At 41.3% G+C, this 20,445-nt stretch overlaps 1 protein-coding gene across 4 annotated transcripts in view; it reads right to left on the minus strand.

Moving 5' to 3' along the window:
- Nucleotides 1-1,560: 1,560 nt before the first annotated feature.
- Nucleotides 1,561-20,445, minus strand: part of LOC137375809 (matrin-3-like) — a 104,535-nt gene continuing 85,650 nt past the window's right edge. For 3 of the 4 annotated variants that reach the window (XM_068043296.1, XM_068043293.1, XM_068043294.1), the window contains 4 exons: nucleotides 19,736-20,159; nucleotides 17,128-17,464; nucleotides 7,397-7,518; nucleotides 1,561-4,857 (listed from right to left, as the gene is read on the minus strand). In XM_068043296.1, coding sequence (XP_067899397.1) covers nucleotides 4,792-4,857; nucleotides 7,397-7,518; nucleotides 17,128-17,464; nucleotides 19,736-20,159 — 949 coding nt within the window. In that variant the 3' untranslated portion in view covers nucleotides 1,561-4,791. The remainder of the gene's footprint in view (nucleotides 4,858-7,396; nucleotides 7,519-17,127; nucleotides 17,465-19,735; nucleotides 20,160-20,445) is intronic. The other variant, XM_068043295.1, reaches the window with a different exon arrangement.

A 20,445-nucleotide genomic window follows, 5' to 3' on the forward strand; every position in this document is an offset into this window, starting at 1 on the left:
GTTATGAATCTTTGGAATTCTCTCCCCAGAGGGCTGTGGATACTCAGTCAATCAGTATATTGAAGGCTGCGATCTAAAATATTTTTGGGCACTTAAGAGATCAAAAGATATGGGGATAGGATGGGAAAACAGACCTGATGGAGAAGTTCAGTTATGATCTTATGGCAGAGCAGGTTTGAGAGGCCATATGGCCAACTCCTGTTCCTATTCTTATATAGATTTCATCATTTCTATCAATTCTTCTGGACTTTCTAGGCCTGATTGTGACAATGTCCATACCCTGAGTTATTTCTGGTTGGAATATTAACCAGTTCTGGGAAGGGTATTTTCCTCATCCTACAAATTAGGTTTCAATATCCCCCCTCTCTCCCTCCATCAACGTCACAAATGCCTCATCATTAAAACATTTCCAAACTCTTATGCACCATTAATGTACTCAAATTATTCCCAATCCAACCGGATTCTACTCACGCATAAGCCTAGTGTTTCCACTAGTTTGCTCATCTGAAATCAGTGTAAAATACTGCAGAATTTTAAGCGCAAGTTACACTGAGCATAAATTAAGTTTCTGTGATCTATATCACTAATAAAAAAAGCGTTGAAGCTGGCCCTGCCCACAAAACTGCCCTCAGGTTGGAATAATGAGCATGACAAGTTTTCACTGATTGTGCCTGTTCAAAGAGGCTCTTCATTGTCAGTAATTTAAAATCAGATTACTTACAGGTAGTGGACTAGACGCTTGTTAAAAATGGGTATTTTTGTGATAAACACATTTTCAGTTGTATTAATAAAATTGCAGCAGGTTACCGCTCTTAAACACATCAATAGTTTTTTAATTGCAAGACAAAATTGCGTCATGCTGCCCAATTGTGCTGGTTCATGGAAGATTTCACTTTTGTGATAATGCAAATTAATTTGGGCGGGAACTTGAACCTTTCAACTTCACTTCAAAAAAACGAGTACAATTTATACCAGATTCCCGAATGCACCCAAAGCAGAAACACTAACCCACACAATTTAAAAAGCTCAAGTGTTCAGTTGATGCCTAGATCTTTATATGGATGACTAGGTTTATAGTTATGTTTCCCATCCTATCCTTAATTTTCTGTAATTAGCATGTACAATTTCTAATTTGCATCCACTCAAGTGCGCAGACTGGGGCTGTGGCTGACATTTGACAATGGTACAATAATTTGATTTTGGTAATGCTGGGTAAGGAAAGAATGTTGGCCAAGACTCCAGGAGAAAACTATGCTCTTTTGCATAATGCCATTAATCCACCTAAATAGGTGGATGAGCCACAGTGCAACATGTCCTCAGTGCTAGAATGAAATGAAAGCCTAGAATACATGCTCAAATTCTGAAGTGAGACTTGAATTCACACACTGTTATTCAGTGGAGACAGGAATGAGAACCTGAGGGATGGACTATGGGTCTGTTTCTATATAAACCAATCAAAACAAATTCTTGCTTCTGTTTTTCTCAGCACTTCAAGCTTGATCACTATTACATCCACTAGGTAAAAAAAAAAATTAAGGAGTTGACTCTCCTAACACCATCTTTCACCAATAACAATATAAAAGTTTTATTGTGTAGTGTTCAGGCATAACAGGCTCTCCATTCCAGCCAACCTTCTCAACAGCACAATTTTAAACAAACAAAATAAACCAACAATTTCACATTTTATCATTTAAAGCTTGTTTCACAACTGATCCTGGACACATCAAGGTTGAAGAAATAGTTTAAAAGCAAACAGTTTTAAACAACACTGCAATCAAACATGAAATAAAAGGAAGCCAGCCCATTTTGTTAACTACCCCATTTTTTCAAATCACTAACTTACTCTCCAATTTACTGCTTATTACAGTATCCCGCGTTCAGATGTTCTCAGAAATGTCACACATCACTTGGGCGTCATACATCACTCCCAAGAGGGAACAACTTGCTTTCATATGCTGCCCAAGAACTGGGAACACTCCCCTAACTAGGCCAGACAGATTCTACTGATGGACAAGGTAATCTAGCAAGTCAATTCTGGCCCTCTGTTTGGAAGGCAAGTGATCTACCAAGGCTTCTTTGTACAGCATTTGGTTCATTACAGATCAAAATTAAGGAAAAATGTTTAAACAGTTTGAATACAAAACAATGTCTGTACTAAAGACCACAGATTTGAACAAGAAGCAAGAATACATCACAGTTCTAATCGGCAATGATTTAGTATGTCTGAATACTTTAATTACCAACACCATCTCTCAGAAGTTTACTAAATACACTCTTAGTTCTAATAGACAAGCATGCTTGCTCTTAGAAATGCAAAAGCAAGTATTTGAGTTCAACTGCAGATGAAGACAAGGATCTGGTTTTGACTCTGAGGCAAACTGAAAATAACAAGTCACTTTATATAAATTTAGGACAGTGAGAGAGAAACCTCTTAATATTCTCAAATCTGATCTTTGACACCTTATCAACAGCAAAACACAATAATCATAGCTTTAGTAACATTTCTGTGAGGTGTTAGACTTTCAGTACGCCACTGTTGTATGCTTTGCATAGACAGTTAAGATGTTTTTGAAAGATGTGATTTCATTTTCTACACTTTCTAAATACTTCACAATACAGTATTTAGAAAATGTGCAACTGAAAAAAATCATATGTTTGAGCCTTTATTCGTCCAATGGTGTCAAATTGTTATTTTGAGTTGTTTTGGTTCCTGGGGAATTTTCAATTTTTTTGTTATTAATGCCAAAAATATTCTGAATATCCTTACTACACAATTTGCAAGAATTTACACTGAGTTGCAATTACACAAGACTGTAGATAACGTGACATCTGAAACAACCATTGTAGTTCATGCCTCCTAATTATCCATTTGGCAAGTTCATACATGGAATGCAGCATACACTCCAGTGGCATAAACTTGGCAAAATAACACTCACTTTTCCATCCCACTTCTGTCCCTGTGGATTTTCATGCAGGTATAATCCTAATATCTAAGGCAGTCATGTTGTACGGAGACCCTGATTTTACCATGCATGTCAGATATTTTGCTGCAATCTGTATGATTGAACTAAAGTACAAAGATTTCAGGAAGCCAACTGGGGTGCCCATACCAAAGAGTCTGGATAGTATCCTGAAAGAGTCTACTTCAGTTTACAAAACACAGTAATGGGGACTTGCAAAATACATGTTCTTTTTATTGCATTCCAGATTTAGAATGTTAACTCATCCAGATTCACTGAGGCTGCCACATGTTACTTTAGGATTAGACAAGTTAACGGAAACTTCAGAGCCTCATGTACAGTTTAAAATTCAAACAACATTAGCAATCTTTAAAAAAAAACTGTTCCACTATTCAATCACTAACTGAGCCTTCTACAATTATGGTTATGTGATGCAAAAACCGGCCTTTACAATAACTGATCCCTTGGTCCTAACGAAAACTGCATATGATAGTAGCCAGTAAAATGAGCTAAATAAGTTCTGGTATAAACAAAATTCATACAACCAAGTATGATATTTGTAAAACACTCTTCATTGCAGATTGCAAGCTTGTTATAAATTATAACTATGTTTACTGAACATCACACCATGTGTTGAATATGGTACTTCAGCATGCTTACAAAAGTAAAAATGGTAGAGTACATGACCTATTCTCTGAAAAAAATTCAACTTTCACAGAAAAATAGGAATTACTGCTAATCTATGGGGAGGGGTGGAGGCAAAACAACCTCAAGTGTGTTGCACTTTGTGCATGCAGATCACCCAGACAATGACATTTCTTAAAGGGACAGTATCCCAGATGATTTATGCTGTAGGGTGACAAAAATTCCTACCTGTAGATGGAAATTCATTGAATGAATGAAGAAACAACTTTTTTTAAGACAAGAAAATAGAATGCGTTGTATTTTTCCAATGTATATAGTTAAGTGTTTATGGAAACCCTCAAAAATTTTGCTTAGTTTGTTTGAGATGGATGGATATTAGCATTGGTCCAATATATCACAAAGCCCAGATTACAAAATCCCTACTTTTGGTTTTACACTTGAAAATATAACTGACACCTCAATATTCCAATTTAAGCCAGTAAAGGAACAATGATGGATGAGATTCATTCTCATTTAACCTTTGATTCTCATTTCACTCCTCAAAATGGACTTCTTTAAAGAGTATTTTATCTTTCCCATCACCATCAATTACATTGTTAACATTTATATTAGCTCAACAAACATAGCCAGCAATGAATGACTAAAAGCTTCATTGCTCCACATACCAATTCCAGATGTTTAACCAGAGATGCTTTGATGCATTGGGCTTTTTTTTTTAATGTACAGGTGTAACAAATTGAATTTTTAAAAAAAGTTTCAAAGCTTCATACCATTAGCACTAAAGGCATCATCATTGTTTTAGGGAAAAAAAATCAATATAGCTCATAGTAAGAGATGATAGTACGTTCAAAATCATCACTAAAGGAAGTTCAGATTGAGATATCGGGACCTGGATTTCACAGCTGGCAGGATTTGTAGTTTGCTGCAAGTGGAGTTACACTTAATGAAGCTTCAAAATCAAAAAGAAAAATGAACATTAAAATTGTCACATATCAATGTTTCAAAACTCAAACTTGCTTATAGAAAACTTTCTACGTTTTTCAACATTAGAGCACGATACTCATGTAAATGTTTCCAGTTTATAAATTGCAAAAAAGACCATGTCCATCTGGGTTGTCAGTTTGCATTCAATATCTTGGGTAATACTGGAATTATGCTTCTCATTGGTTGCGAGGTTCTTGTTCAGTCACTCCAGAATGATTTGCTGCTGCTTTTCTCTCCAGTACTCCACAGCTTGCTTGGCCAGTGTTTTCTTTAAAAGTACATCAGAAAAACTGTGTTAAACAGTAACACGGTCATTGCTACAGAAAACCTTCACCATACCTGGTTGCACTACACTGACAAGCAAGGTCAGTGACAGAGTGACTGAATAAATCAAATTCTGTTTTTATTTCAATTATTGGGCTTCATAAATATAGGCATAGAGTACAAAAGCAGGGAAGTTATGCTGAACCTTAGTAAAGTTCTGGTTAAACTTCAACTAGAGTACTACGTCCAGTTCTGGTCACCACACTAGGAATGATGTGAGGGTGCAGAGGAGATTTACCAGAATAGTTCCAGGGATGGGTGATTTTAGTTACCAAGGTTAGAATGGAAAAACTGGTGTTCTCCTTGGAGCAAAGGAGATTGAAGCAAGATTTAATAGAGGTGTATAAGATTATGACAGGATTAGATAAGGTAGACAAAGGAAAAACTGTTCCCATTAAGAGGGTCGAAAGGACGCAGATTGAAGGTTTTGGCAAGAGATGCAGGGGGAATGTGAGGAAGAATTTCTTTACACAGCGAATGGTAATGACCTGGAACTCGCTGCATGGGGGTGGTGGAAGCAGAGGCAATTAATGATTTCAAAAGGAAATTGGATGGGCACTTGAAGGAAATAAACTTGCAGGACTACGGGGATTGAACGGAGGAGTGGGATTGACTGTATTACTCTGGAGAGCTGGCATGGACTCTATAGGCTGAATGGCCTCCTTCTGTGTCGTAAATGACTATTCATGATAGGTTTCAGAGTAAAAATAAATAGGAAAATGTCCTTTATTAGCATTTATACAACCATATAGGAATCCTGGTCCACAGCATAAAGCATTGAGGATTTGCCTACATAACAATCACTGCACTCCTAAAGAATTCAATAGATCTGATTTTGCTGAAAAAGGCATATAAACACAGCATGCTGTTATTAATGAGCAAATCAGCCAGCAACTTGTAGCAAAGGCAAGATACCCCGTGAAAGGTGAATTGCCACAGGTTTCTGGCTGATTTGCACCCCTCCACTCTAGGCTTTGTGAAAATGTCATCTTGTGCTTAACTTCCCCATGCTTTTTATGAAGTTGCTGCATTTTCACATTAACTGTTCAGTAAACTTATCAAAAGTTAAGACTAGTAATTAACAACGCAACTACCCTTTTAATGAAGTGATAATTATTAATGGCTGCCAATCAACCTCATTTGCATAGAAAATAATCGTGTAGACTCTCATTTCTTCAAGTTGCAAACTGTTTTACAAGATTTAAAATGTCTAATTTTAGATTTTAAACATTGAGTTCCATTTTGTCTCTCTTAATCCAATCTTTCCCTCACTTCATGTACCTGACTAGACATTGAATTCAAAAACAAGAAATGCTGGATTCACTCAGCGGGTCTGGCAGCATCTGTGGAAAGAGAAGCAGAGTTAACGTTTCGGGTCAGTGACCCTTCTTCGGATTCCGAAGAAGGGTCACTGACCCGAAACGTTAACTCTGCTTCTCTTTCCACAGATGCTGCCAGACCCGCTGAGTGAATCCAGCATTTCTTGTTTTTGTTTCAGATTTCCAGCATCCGCAGTATTTTGCTTTTATAGACATTGAATTCACCTACTACAATTCAGCTTTTCAGCCCTTCCTCCATATATTTCTCAATCCTTTATTTTCATTGGTTAAAGAGGAAGTACACTTTATCCTATTGTTCATCAAGATCCTAGATGCCCTGCTGCCCTTGCTGAACTGTTATCAGCTCACATTTCAAGCATACCTTTATACAAAATTTTTAACGTGCAATTCTAAGTATAACTAATGGGCCATGCCCTGCTCAAACAAAATCAGGCATACTGTATACAGAATCTGGGATGTTTCAATGACATGATGAAATATATAAAAACACTTTTTCCCCACAAGAATATAGGATAAAAACTGCTCAATTAAGCTGCTCGGTTTAACTTTGATTGAGTGCAATTGTAATAATACAGGTGGCAACACAATTTCTCAAAACCTCTATCAAATAATGTAGTGCTGCCAAAAACAATGAATCAATTATATAATGGTGAGTGTAACTGTAATAATCCAGGTGGCATCACAGCTTCTAAAAATCGATCAAATAATGTAGTACTACCAACAATGAATCAATAATGTAATGACGGTCTCATTCATCAAACTATGTCATCCTTCTCCTAATAGGATCAGAGAGATGGTCTGAGATATTTTATTTTTAATGTGAATTGCATGCACTATTTGACTCTTTCCCCTTCTAAAAATCCATAACTCCACACCTGGGCTACCTCATAGGCCTTATCTGACAGAACTAGCTCTCAAGAACTCCAGGACTACCAGAGATGGCAGTGCACCACATTCTGAAACCGCCTATTCCTACTCCCAACTGACGTTGCATGACAGAGTAGAGACTGGTAAATATTCAAGTTTTCAGTTTGTGTTCCTTGTTCTGAAAGTTACAACATCTTCAAAACAGAATTTTTGTTTTTATAAAGGATACACGTGTGGAAAGAAAGAAAAACCTGTTTGCCTTAAAATCAGGCTTACCTTAAGTCTCTGATAATGATCAATGGTGCCGCAATGATTCTGCTTTGCAGTCTCCTCGCTTGTATAGAAGAGACAGCAGAGTTTGCAGTAGTAGCCAGTTTTTGGAACCACATAATCTAACCCTGAAAGAGACCATAGTGAATCAGTCTTTCAGACACTTGTGGTGAAAGTACTTGAGTAGAACCACAGCAAACAGTGCAGGCACCATTGCTGGACATGTAGCACAGCAGATATTATGCACACTCATACAGGACACATACCGGAAGGAGGACAGTTTGTAGATAATGCAGCTCAGATATCATACAAGATGTATACCAGTTTACAGATATTTCCAAATTATTTCAAATATGTAGGGAGTGTTTATTAATATCTGCAGGACATTGGGGCCAATGTGCTTTATCAACAAGAACCATACATTTGCTATAAAAAAAAATGCAAGTTGCTATTGTTACAAAGATGATGTGGTGCACCAGTTTACAAAATGTTGAAAGCAGTACCTACTTTGGTACCTGGCACTATGATGTACTACCATTAGTATGGGACTTTTACCAAGCACTCTGCTAGTTGTTCAATGGTTGATGGCATTGCACTATAAAGAAACTGCGTAAAACCTTGGAACAGCCATGAAATGAGCCTGGCTTCATTTCCTGTACTGGGCAAGTAGACCCTTTTGGATCCACTGCATAAAAGCAGGAGACATTAGACTCTTCTTCTTTAGCCTCCTTGTCTCGAGAAACAATGGGTAAGCACCTAGAGGTGGTCAGTGGTTTATGAAGCAGAACCTAGAGTGGCTATAAAGGCCAGTTCTAGAGCGACAGACTCTTCCACAGGAGCTGCAGATAAAATTGGTTGTCGGGGCTATTACACAGTTGGCTCGCCCCTTGCGCTTCTGTCTTTTTTCCTGCCAACTGCTAAGTCTCTTCGACTCGCCACACTTTAGCCCCGCCTTTATGGCTGCCCGCCAGCTCTGGCGATCACCGGCAACTGACTCCCACGACTTGTGATCAATGTCACAGGACTTCATGTCTCGTTTGCAGAAGTCTTTAAAGCAGAGACATGGACAGCCAGTGGATCTGATACCAGTGACGAGCTCGCTGTGCAATGTGTCCTTGGGGATCCTGCCATCTTCCATGCGGCTCACATGGCCAAGCCATCTCGAGCGCCACTGGCTCAGTTGGGTGTATATGCTGGGGATGTTGGCCGCCTCGAGGACTTCTGTGTTGGAGATACGGTCCTGCCACCTGCTACCAAGGATTCTCCGGAGGCAGCTAAGATGGAATGAATTGAGACGGTGCTCTTGGCTGACATACGTTGTCCAGGCCTCGCTGCCGTAGAGCAAGGTACTGAGGACACAGGCTTGATACACTCGGACTTTTGTGTTCCGTGTCAGTGCGCCATTTTCCCACACTCTGGACATAGCAGTGGACGCCTTTCCCATGCGCTTGTTGATTTCTTCATCGAGAGACAGGTTACTGGTGATAGTTGAGCCTAGGTAGGTGAACTCTTGAACGACTTCCAGAGCGTGGTCGCCGATATTGATGGATGGAGCATTTCCGACGTCCTGTCCCATGATGTTCGTTTTCTTGAGGCTGATGGTTAGGCAAAATTTGTTGCACGCAGCCGCAATCCAAACGATGAGTCTCTGCAGACACTCTTCAGTGTGAGATGTAAATGCAGCATCGTCAGCAAAGAGGAGTTCTCTGATGAGGACTTTCCATACTTTGGTCTTGGCTCTTAGACGGGCAAGGTTGAACAACCTGCCACCTGATCTTGTGTGGAGAAAAATTCCTTCTTCTAAAGACTTGAACGCACGTGAGAGCAGCAGGGAGAAGATCCCAAACAGTGTAGGTGTGAGAACACAGCCCTGTTTCACTCCACTCAGGACAGGAAAGGGGTCTGATGAGGCACCGCTATGCTGAATTGTGCCTTTCATATCGTCATGGAATGAGATGATACTTAGTAGCTTTGGTGGACATCCGATCTTTTCTAGTAGTCTGAAGAGACCACGTCTGCTGACGAGGTCAAATGCTTTGGTGAGATCAATGAAAGCAACGTAGAGGGGCATCTGTTGTTCGCGACATTTCTCCTGTAGCTGACGAAGGGAGGACAGCATGTCAATGGTGGATCTCTCTGCTCGAAAGCCATACTGTGCCTCAGGGTAGACATGCTCAGCCAGCTTCTGGAGCCTGTTTAAAGCGACTCGAGCGAAGACTTTCCCCACTATGTTGAGCAGGGAGATTCCACGGTAGTTGTTGCAGTCACCTTTGTTCTTATAGAGGGTGATGATATTGGCATCGCACGCATATCCTGTGGTACTGCTCCCTCGTCCCAACCCAGGCAAAACAGTTCGTTGAACGCTGAAAGTATAGCAGGCTTGGCACTCTTGATTATTTCAGGGGTAATGCCATCCTTCCCAGGGGCTTTTCCGCTGGCTGGAGAATCAATGGCATCACTGAGTTCCGATTTTGTTGGCTGTACGTCCAGCTCATCCATGACTGGCAGAGACTGGGCTGCAGTGAGGGTGGTCTCAGTGACAACATTTTCCCTGGTGTACAGTTCTAGGTAGTGCTCCACCCAGCGGTCCATTTGCTTGCGTTGGTCAGTGATTGTGTCCCCTGATTTAGATTTGAGGGAGGGGGGGGGGGCGAGCTTCTTTATGGTTGGCCCAAAAGCTTTCTTAATGCCATGTTTCTGGTGTCGGAGGCCAGCTGAATATGACTGCATAGGTGTTGCCAGTAGTCATCTGCACAGCGTCTGGCTGTTCTTTGTGCAGCGCTTCTGGCTGCTTTAAGTGCTACGGATGTTAACTCGCTGGGTTTTTTCTTGTAGTTCAGCAGTGCAATGCGCTTAGCGGCTATGACAGGTTCCAGCTCTTCAAAGTGAGATTGAAACCAGTCTGCATTCTGCTTCACATGTTTGCCATAAATGGTCATTGCTAAGTCATAGATGGCACCTCTCATGTGGGCCCACTTGGTCTCTGCATCCCCTGTAGGAGTGTTTTAAAGGGCTTTTTCACGTGAATTTAGAAACTTATGTAACAGCTGTGGATAAGAAATTCTGCTCGTGATGTGCGGGCAGCCCTTCTGCTTGGAGTGATGCAGCTTCTTTGGTTTGAGTCTAACCTTGCTGCACACCAAGGAGTGGTCGGTGTCGCAGTCCACACTGTGGAAGCTGCGTGTGATTTGAATGCTGTTTAAAGAGGCTCGCCTTGTGACCGATGAGATCCAGCTGGTGCCAACGACGTGATCTTGGGTGCCTCCAAGAAACCTGGTGACAGGGTTTAGTATGAAAGAACAAGTTGGTGATGCAGAGGTTATGATAGGTACACAACTCAAGCAGTCTCTGCATAAAAGCAGGAGACATTAGACTAATGCTTCTTAATTCAACTGTTACTTAACCTGTCCAATGAAGAATCTATTGCTGTTAGACCCAGACATGTAGGTCTACAGGTAACTTCACTGCATAAATCAACCATCACAATGTAACAATAATATAAAAGCAAAATACTGCAGATGCTGGAAATCTGAAATAAAAACAAGAAATGCTGGAAATACTCAGCAGGTCTGGCAGCATCTGTGGAAAGAGAAGCAGAGTTAACGTTTCAAGTCAGTGACCTTTCTTCAGAACTGGCAAATATTAGAAATGTAAAAGGTTATAAGCAAGTAAAGCGGGGGTGGGGCAAGAGATAACAAAGGAGAAGGTGTAGATAGGACAAGGTCACAGAATAGCTGACCAGAAGCTCATGGAGCAAAGGCAAACAATATGTTAATGGTGTGTTGAAAGACAAAACATTTGTACAGATAGGGTGTTAACGGACTGAAAATTGAACAGCCGCAAGTACAAACATGAAAAAAAAAAGTGGGTAAGCAAACTGAACAAACTAGGATGAAATAAAATAAAATCAAATGTATTAAAAAAAAAAGGAAAAATAAATAAAAGTAAAATGGGGGGCCCGTCATGCTCTGAAATTATTGAACTCAATGTTCAGTCCGGCAGGCTGTAGTGTGCCTAATCAGTAAATGAGATGCTGTTCCTCGAGTTTGCGTTGATGTTCACTGGAACACTGCAGCAATCCCAGGATAGAGATGTGAGCAGGGGGAATGTTGAAATGGTAAGTAACCGGAAGCTCGGGGTCCTGCTTGCGGATTGAGCAGAGGTGTTCTGTAAAGCAGTCACCCAGTCTGCGTTTGCTCTCCCCAATGTAGAGACCACATTGTGAGCAGCGAATACAGTATACTACATTGAAAGAAGTACAAGTAAATCGCTGCTTCACATGAAAGGAGTATTTGGGGCCTGGGATAGTGAGGAGAGAGGAGGTAAATGGGCAGGTATTACACCTGCTGCGATTGCAGAAGAAGGTGCCATGGGAAGGGGACGAGGTGGTGGGGGTAATGGAAGAGTGGACCAGGCTGTCATGGAGGGAACGATCCCTTCGGAATGCTGACAGGGGAAGGGAGGGGAAGATGCATTTGATAGTGGCATCACGCTAGAGGTGGCGGAAGATGATCCTTTGCATATGGAGGCTGATGGGGTGGAAAGTGAGGACAAGGGAAACCCTGTCGCGGTTCTGTGAAGGAGGGGAAGGGGTGAGGGTAGAGGTGTGAGAAATGGGCCGGACACAGTTAAGGGCCCTGTCAACCACAGTGTGGGGGAATCCTCAGTTGAGGAAGAAGGAAGACATATCAGAAGCGCTGTCATGGGAGGTAGCATCATCAGAGCAGATGCGTCAGAGACAGAGAAACTGGGAGAATGGAATGGAGTCCTTACAGGAGGCAGGGTATGAAGAACTGTAGTCAAGGTAGCTGTGGGAGTCAGTGGGCTTACAATGGATATTAGTAGACAGCCTATCCCCAGAGATGGAGATAGAGAAGTCAGGGAAGGGAAGCGTGGGAGATGACAATGGAACAAAATGTTTTGTACTCTTAAATCTAGGATTTACATAGTGCAGTACTGCCCTAAGGAAATAGTCTGGTTCCTGCTGGGTGTCGATGCCATTCAAAACACAGACACTGGGTTCTAATGATACAAGAATCCCGAGCAATGAATCTGACAGCAAATTAGTCTTATTTGGAAAGTATCCTGTGATTAACATTTCTGTCTCCAAATTGAATTTGTACTCTACCTCTGAAGAAAAGGGCTTTACCCTAAAGGTTACTTTCTAAAGTTACACTGCAGCTACTTCATCAATGCAGTAAACATTATACATGAGCCAGGGTTTTCTGCTTACAACTTGCCAGGTCACAACTTACTGTCCATTCACTTTTATTGTTGGAAAATCACAGGCTGGTAAACATATCAGTAGAAAATTCAGCCATGACCTCTACTGTCAATCTAGGAACCTGCTGGATGATGTCAAAGAATGATGACATACTTTGCAAAGAGGTTCGATGGTCAACAATATAAAATGCGTCACTGGAAACCGTGAAAAGTTGCAATGATTTTTTTTTAACAATAGAGCCCATTCTCAGAGACCTAAGACATGACATAACTTGTATTTATACAGTGCCTTTAATGTAATTAAGCGCCCCAAGGTGTTTTACAAGTTATCTTCCCGGGGCGGGATAGGCCAATGGTGGCCTTCCCGCCCAGAGGCCAATTGAGGCCCCTATTAAGGGCCTGGTCCCACCACCGCTGGGACCTTTGCAGCCCACAGAGGACCCCCACCATGAACAACTTTACCCCCGGGACTCCCTCCCCCTGGACTTCATGATCATACTCCAACCCCACCCCTCGCCGGGGCCTTCCAGACTGGCCCCAGCAATCCCACCTCACCTCACCTACCTCTTGTGCCGGGTTCCAGTGCTGGGCCTGGGTCGGAGGCCTTTGTAGTACCGGCAGTGGCCACAGCTTCCAGTGGCATTGCCGATACTGCTGACCCTCTGATTGGCCGGCAGCGCATGGAGGCAGGATACCCATCTTAAAAAGGACGGGGATCCCAGCTCATGAATCTTTCATTGAAAAACATCGGAGGATCGCTCCGGGGTGGGTGGAGTGGACGGGGGCCTGCGAAAATGCAGAGGCTGGGCACCAAAGCCCCCCATCCGACTTTCTGACCCAGTGCCAGGAGCCACACAAAATCCAGCCCAAGAATGCACAAGAGGCCAAAATTAGAGAAGTACAGCCCCTCAAACCGACTCCACCATTCGATAATCATGACTGATCTTCTGCCTCAACTCCACTTACCTGCCTGCTCCTCATATCCCTTGATTCCCTGAGAGATCAAAAAAACTATCTATGCCAGCCTTGAATATATTCAACAAAAGAAAATGCACAACCTCCTGAGGTAGAGAATTCACAACCCTGAGTGGAGAAATTTTTCCTCAACTCAGTCCTAAATACTTGACCTCTTACCCTGAGACTGTGCCCTCATGTTCCATATTCCCCAGCAAGGGAAACAACCTCTTGCTGTCTACCCTGTCAAGTCCCTTCAGAATCTTGTTTGTTTCAATAAGACCACCTCTAATTCTTCGAAATGACAAGAGTACAGGCCCAATTTACTCAGCCTCTCTTGGACAACACTTGCATCCCAGAAACCAAACTAGTGAACCTTCCCTCCAATATACAAGTATATCCCTCCTTACATATGGAGACCAAAACTGTACACCGTATCCAGGTATAGTCTCGACCAAGCCCCATACAATTTTAGCAAGACGTCCTTGTTCTTTTACTCCAATTCTCTTGCAATAAAAGCCAACATCGTATTTGCCTTCCTAATTGCTTGCTGCACCCCCATGCTAACGTTGCGTTCCTTATATGAGCACACCCAAGTCTCTCTGAATAGCAACATTTAGAAGTTTCACACCTTTTAAAAAATAACCTGCTTGTCTATTTTTATTACCAATGTGAATAACCACACTTTCCCACATTATATTCCAGCTGCCATCTGGTTGCCTACTCAATTAACCTGTCTATAACTTTTTGCACTCTGTCCTCATAATCCTCCACCTATGCCTATATATTATCCCCAACTCATGAACCCTTAATTTGTATGGCACCTTATCGAATGCCTTTTGGAAATCCAAGGTATACAACATCGACCAGCTCCCCTTTATGTACCCTACAAGGTATACCCTCAAAGAACCGACAAATGTGCAAAACACAATTTCCCTTCTGTAAAACCATGTTGACCCTGATCATACTTGGATTTTCTAAGTGCATTGTTAAGACTTCCTTCATAATGTTTTCCAGCATTTTCCTGAAGACTGATGTCAGGCTAACTGGGCTTTAGTTCCCAGTTTTTTCTCTCCTTCCTTTCTTGAATAGTGGAGTTACATTTGCTAACTTCCAATTCACTGGGACCGTCTAGAATTTAGGGACTATATGGAAAATTATCAGTGCATCCATGATTTTTGCAGCTACCTCTTTTAGAACCTAGGATATAGACGATCAGGTCCAGCAGATTTGTTGACTTTTAGTCCCATAAATTGCTCTCATACTTTTAGTCCACGGTTATAAATAAATTTTCAGTTCCTCGCTCGTTAGTCCGCGGTTACCCCCCATTTCTGGTATGTGATTTCTGTCTTCTACTGTGAAGACAGACACAAAATATTTATTCAACGTTTCTCCATTTCTTCATTCCCCATGATAATTTTGCCTGTCTCTGCCTCTACGGGACCAATGCTTACTTTAGCTACCCTCCTGTTTACCCAATATAATAATGTCCGCATTTTTCTGATTGACCAGTGGGTTGAATTAGTGGGTAGAGCCAGTACTCAGAAGAAAGTTAATCGGCCCCGTTTTGCACTGTGAGGGAGGCGAGTTGGGCAAATGAAAGCTTTTTTTTGGCATTTAGATATGGCTCCAAACGAGAGATCAGGTCTAAGTGGATATGTTCACGTTTTCACACATACAGTGCGAGTTGGGTTTAGTGTACACTAATGAGACTATAATACAAAACTGAAAAAGACTGATAAAATTTAATCAATGTAATATCAAAAAGAAAGACTGAGGTTAAATATAGCCAATCTTATATAATAATTTCTGTCTGTCCGTATTTTCTGATTGGTCAGTGGTTTGATTTGGTGGGCATAGCCTAGCGCACGCACCTCACTTAATGGGCCCCAACTTCCGCCGCTCCCCTGCTTTACTTATAACCCCGATGCTACCTGGCCTCGCTTACTGGCCCCCAGCTCCTGCCAGGCCTCCCTGACTGGCCCGGTCCACTCCCTGGCCTCAATTACTGACCCACTGGCTCTCGCCACTCCCCGGCCTCGCTTAATAACCCCTCCGGCTCTCGCAACTCCCCAGCCTTACTTACTGGCCACCAAGCCCTCACTGCTCCCCAGCCTCATTTACTGGCCCCCAGCTCTCGCCATTCCCCAGCCTTGCTTACTGGACACAATGATGATTGTGGGGTGGAATGGCATATGGGATGGAGATGATACAAGAGGAATGAAATGGGGATGGCATGAGAGCAATGACATGGGAAGGATGAAATGGCATGGGATGGGGAATTAAATAAGCACTGTTGCAATAAAAATACTAAATGTTTTGCGGATCTCTGCTTGTATTCTGAAAAAAGCTCTTACAATCCGTTTCCTGGCTAGTTTACTCCCATATTCTATTTTTTTTCCTCATCAACCTTTTGGTCTCCAATTTCTGGTGTCTAAAACTCTCCCAATCCTCAGGATTACTACCATCTTCGCAACATTATAAGCTTCTTCTTTTCATCGAATACTATCCTTCACTGCCCTAGTAAGCCAGGATGGATCTTTCTCAACGAGTTTATTTTTAATGGAATGTACTAAAGGATGTGGATTTTCAACACCCCTATTACCTGGAACTAAGGCAAAGAAAGTCCATCAAAGTGGGTTTAACAGTATGAAAAATGGGCCCATGGTCAGGTAACAGACCTTCCGTTTCAAATATTCTGAAACAATCCTTGGATCCATTTGGGAGGTAGACCAATCAAGCTTGATCAACTTTAGCAGTTATACCTTTGGGGACTTGAAGTCAATCTTGACCCAGCAGCATTAATAAGGAAATGGAGAGAAGAACTTTGCTTGGCATCATATTACAAACATTTTGAAGCTGCTAGCAGTTCTCTGCCATACAAAGCAGAAGGTCCCAGGTTTGATTCTCAGTCAGTGCTAAACTAGATGATCTCTGCCAGGAGCTGTTACAACTGACCCATAAAGGTCGGAGGTAGAGAAGGGAAAAAAAATAAGTCAGGAGGTCACCTCATATTGGTTATTCCTGATCCTACTAGAAAGTATGCACATGTAGACACACAACCTCCTATAGATATTGTGTAGGTTCACCCAAGAAGAGTTAGCTCTTAGGGGAGGTACAAAATGCCTACTTGCACCTGTTGGAGGGGGAAAAAAAATGAAGGGATTAATTAATATGTGAAGGATGCTGGACTAGTGATCCTCAGAAAGCAGTCCAAATGCCACACAGCTGGAGAATTTAAATTCAATTAAGCAAATAAAAAACCTGGAATAAAAAGCTAGGATCAGTAATTGTGACCATAAAAATATCAGATTGTTGTAAAAAAAATCTGGTTCACTGATGTCACTTGGAAAAGAAAGTCTGCCATCCCTAAATGGTTTGGCCTTTATTACTCCATAAACACACAGCAATATGGTTGACTCTTAACTGCTCTCTGAAATGGCCTAGCAAACTACTTAGTTGCATTCAAGAAGGTGGCTCACCACCAACTTCTCAAAGGCAATTAGGGACAGGCAATATCAGTTACACCCACGTCCCATAAATACATTTTAAAAACTTACCGACAGGATTGTTGGGTTTAAATGGCCCAAGCTTGTATTCATCTGGAAGAGGAGAGAGAGCCTGGATCTGCTCACTTGATGGTTCTCCACATGTTGTGGGACTATTTTCCTTCACTTCTTCACCTGTTTTTAGTTCAACTTCAGTGTTTTCATCCATATTGTTTCTTTGATCATAACTTCGTCTTCCAGCATCTTGTTCATCTCTGCTATCATCAGCATCCATTTTGTCTCTTTGGACAGATCTTATTTTCTGAGCCAGGATAGCATCTGGATCATCAATCTCATCGATGGCAAAAAACTCCTCCATGTATTCTGGACACACTATGCCTTCTGATCTCTAAAGAGAAAAAAAAATACAATGCTACAAATAAAATGTCACAGGTCCACAATGTGAATCAACAGTTTCACTATAAAGATGGGCTCACTCGTAAAGTAAGATCTTTGGGCTGCTCCAGTGCTGTTTTTGACTAAGGTGACAGAATAATGGGGCATTGGCGTTCTTGAGTTTGATGACCTAGAGCAGCCCTGTAAAAATGCAACTGTCTCCAAACCCTCGCTCCATGTAATTTTATTCTGGAATTAAATTTCATCCATTCTGAAAGGAAGCAAATGAACAAAAAGGCAAGAACTCAAAAAGCATTTCAGAAAAACAGAGGCAGGAAAGAAAGGATGTTTTTACAGAGGGAGAAGGCCATATAAAAAGTATTGGAGTTGATTTGGATCAATGCTGGAGCTGAGACAGCTTCTTCTGAATAGTGCTAGAGTCTGCACCAACAAGCAATGAAATGGTCCATGGACAAGTCAGCAACTGTTATGCTCATCATTCAAAACTAGCAAGGCCGTCAAGTAGCAGTGGATTAATGGCCAAACAGAAAAGCTTTATCCCCAGTACTGCAGTAGACAAAGAATAATGGAGGACTTATGTATTTTAATTTGGCTATACAAGCCAATGTGGTTCATCTGATGCATCCACACAGGAATATTCCTAAGAATTCCTAAATGTTCTTCTCTCTTCTGAGAGTGCCTCATGCTAAACTGGACTCCAAGTTTTCTGTCTAGAACAGAGTTCCAAGTACTGACTCGCTTGATATTCATATTATTCATACATATTCATCAGCAGACACCTTTTTTAAAACATGGCTACAATTTTCATTGTCCTTTCCCAAAAGCAATCACACATTACCTCTCTTATTCCTTCCCCCTTTCCCAAACACAAACATTAAATGAAACAGCTATCTGCTTTTTGTTACAAGAAATCATTCTGTAACACTGATTAGCTTTATTCATTTATTTTAGTTTGAAGAAACTGAAGTTAAATGGCATTACCCCCAGCAATTATTCACAAAAACTCAGAAGTTGAGGTCAAATGAAGAAAAGTGGCAGATAGAGAACAGCTGTTGCTTGAATTTTGAAAAGCTCTATGGAAAAATAAAGCTGGATGTAATATCAGTCAGTTAGGGAGAAGGATTCATAAAAACAAAGCAAATTTCATCAGATGAGCTGGAACGGCCTGATGGCTGAGGTGTAGCAGTGCTATGCCACAGCAGCCCGATACAAAGGGACGAATAGTACAGTCCCAGTCCAGTAGCTGTGGGGCTGTTTTCCTGTGGGCATTGAACTTTGCTTGCTGCTAACTGTATGCTATAATGCATGGTCAACTCACTTATAAGAAGTCATCAGCATACATGGGGCTAGATTATCCAATGCAAGGAGTTCTCAGAAGGCTGGGCATGCATACAGCTTTTCTAAATTGATGGAAACAATTCTTGGAAGCAGACAGGAAATGAGAACTGCTCCAACGAGTGATGTAACTTTAGAGGAACTAAGCGAATGGTGTTTTTTTGAAAGTGGGCAATACCCTACAATAAAGAACAGCACCAGATTATGAATGAAGGTCACAGAGAAATTGAACGCTGTCTCATCTATGGCCCACATCTAAGCAGAAATGAGAAAGAAATTTTCTGGGTCTTTAAGATTGCCAAGTTAAATATGCTACAAGATTACGATCACAGAATATGAATTTCTTAAAAGGGAAAACCTCCTTATATGTCCACTCCCCTCTGAGATGATGGCAATATTCAATATGTATGTGAAGGCTGCACAAAAAACGTTGGATGTGCCCTCTAGTCATAGTTTTGTGCTGCAGAGCTGGAGCTTAGCAGCAGCATCCCAGGCTCTTCAACTGCTCATCTTAGACTCTCTAGCTACAGAAGGAGAAAGTAGTACTTGTAAAAGGAAGGGAAGAGTAGACAGAAGCTCTTCCACAAAAAATGATTTCATATAAAGTGCTAAAATGACTTAATCTTCTTGAATCTTTGTTTTGTTCCTACTATAGAGTATTGCATATTCTTGCCCAATACTAACAAACCACATTCACAATACTGCAAATACAGTCTGAACTGAAGCCAGAATTAAAAATGACTGAAAATCAAGAATTCAAAGTATTGATAATGACTAAGCAAAAATGGTATGAACACTGGTAGAAGGCATGAAATCCACAAACTAGTTTAACCCTTTTCTGCATTCAAAATCAGAGTTTCAAACTAAGTTGTCAAAATATTCAATGAATTATGTGCAAGTCTCAAACTTTTGAATTTTTAATGCCCACCTTCTCAGATAATTGTGCTGTGATTTGAGAGCTTGGGTCCGCATCATCAGACTCCTCCTTAGTTTCACATTCGTTGAAGTGCCCAACTTCCACTTTTTGTTCCAATTCTATCTCCATATCGCCCTCTCTATCACCAGGTTCAGACTTGTCCTTCCCTGATTCATCATACATCAACAGTAAATCTTCTGATCCAAGTTCCTCGTAGTTTTCAGTGTCTTGGGAAGGGCCACACTGTGATTTTATTTTTGCAACATTGTCGCCTTCCATCTGTTTCAGAGTTATGTTCTCATCCATCGAAGGAGAGCCCACCTGTGAACTTTCCTGGTCTGTTCCCTTAGAACTCTTGGATTTATCTTGAGCCTTTCTCTTATTGCTGGGGGATCGTGCTCTTTTCGAAGGAGGACTGTGAGAGCGCCCCCTTTTCCTGAAATCAAACAACAGGAAAAATGTGAATTTAACTATATCATTCAGATATTTCAAAAAGTGCCACTATTAGCGTTTTCTTAAAGAAAAAGACCAGAACTTCAACATACTGATCTATAGAATAGCGTACTGTTGGTTTGTAATCAGTGATTACTTGGATTACAAGCTCCTGATTTTAGCTGGTATTAAAAGAACCGATGCCAAGCATTTGCCAACAGAGGAAAATTAATGAAATCTGATAGAGAATTGGTTTTCATGCATTTCCTATAAGCTGGTGACACTGAGAT

The sequence above is a fragment of the Heterodontus francisci genome, chromosome 12 (genome assembly GCF_036365525.1).
Source record: "Heterodontus francisci isolate sHetFra1 chromosome 12, sHetFra1.hap1, whole genome shotgun sequence".
In the NCBI taxonomy this organism is placed as follows: Eukaryota; Metazoa; Chordata; class Chondrichthyes; order Heterodontiformes; family Heterodontidae; genus Heterodontus; species Heterodontus francisci.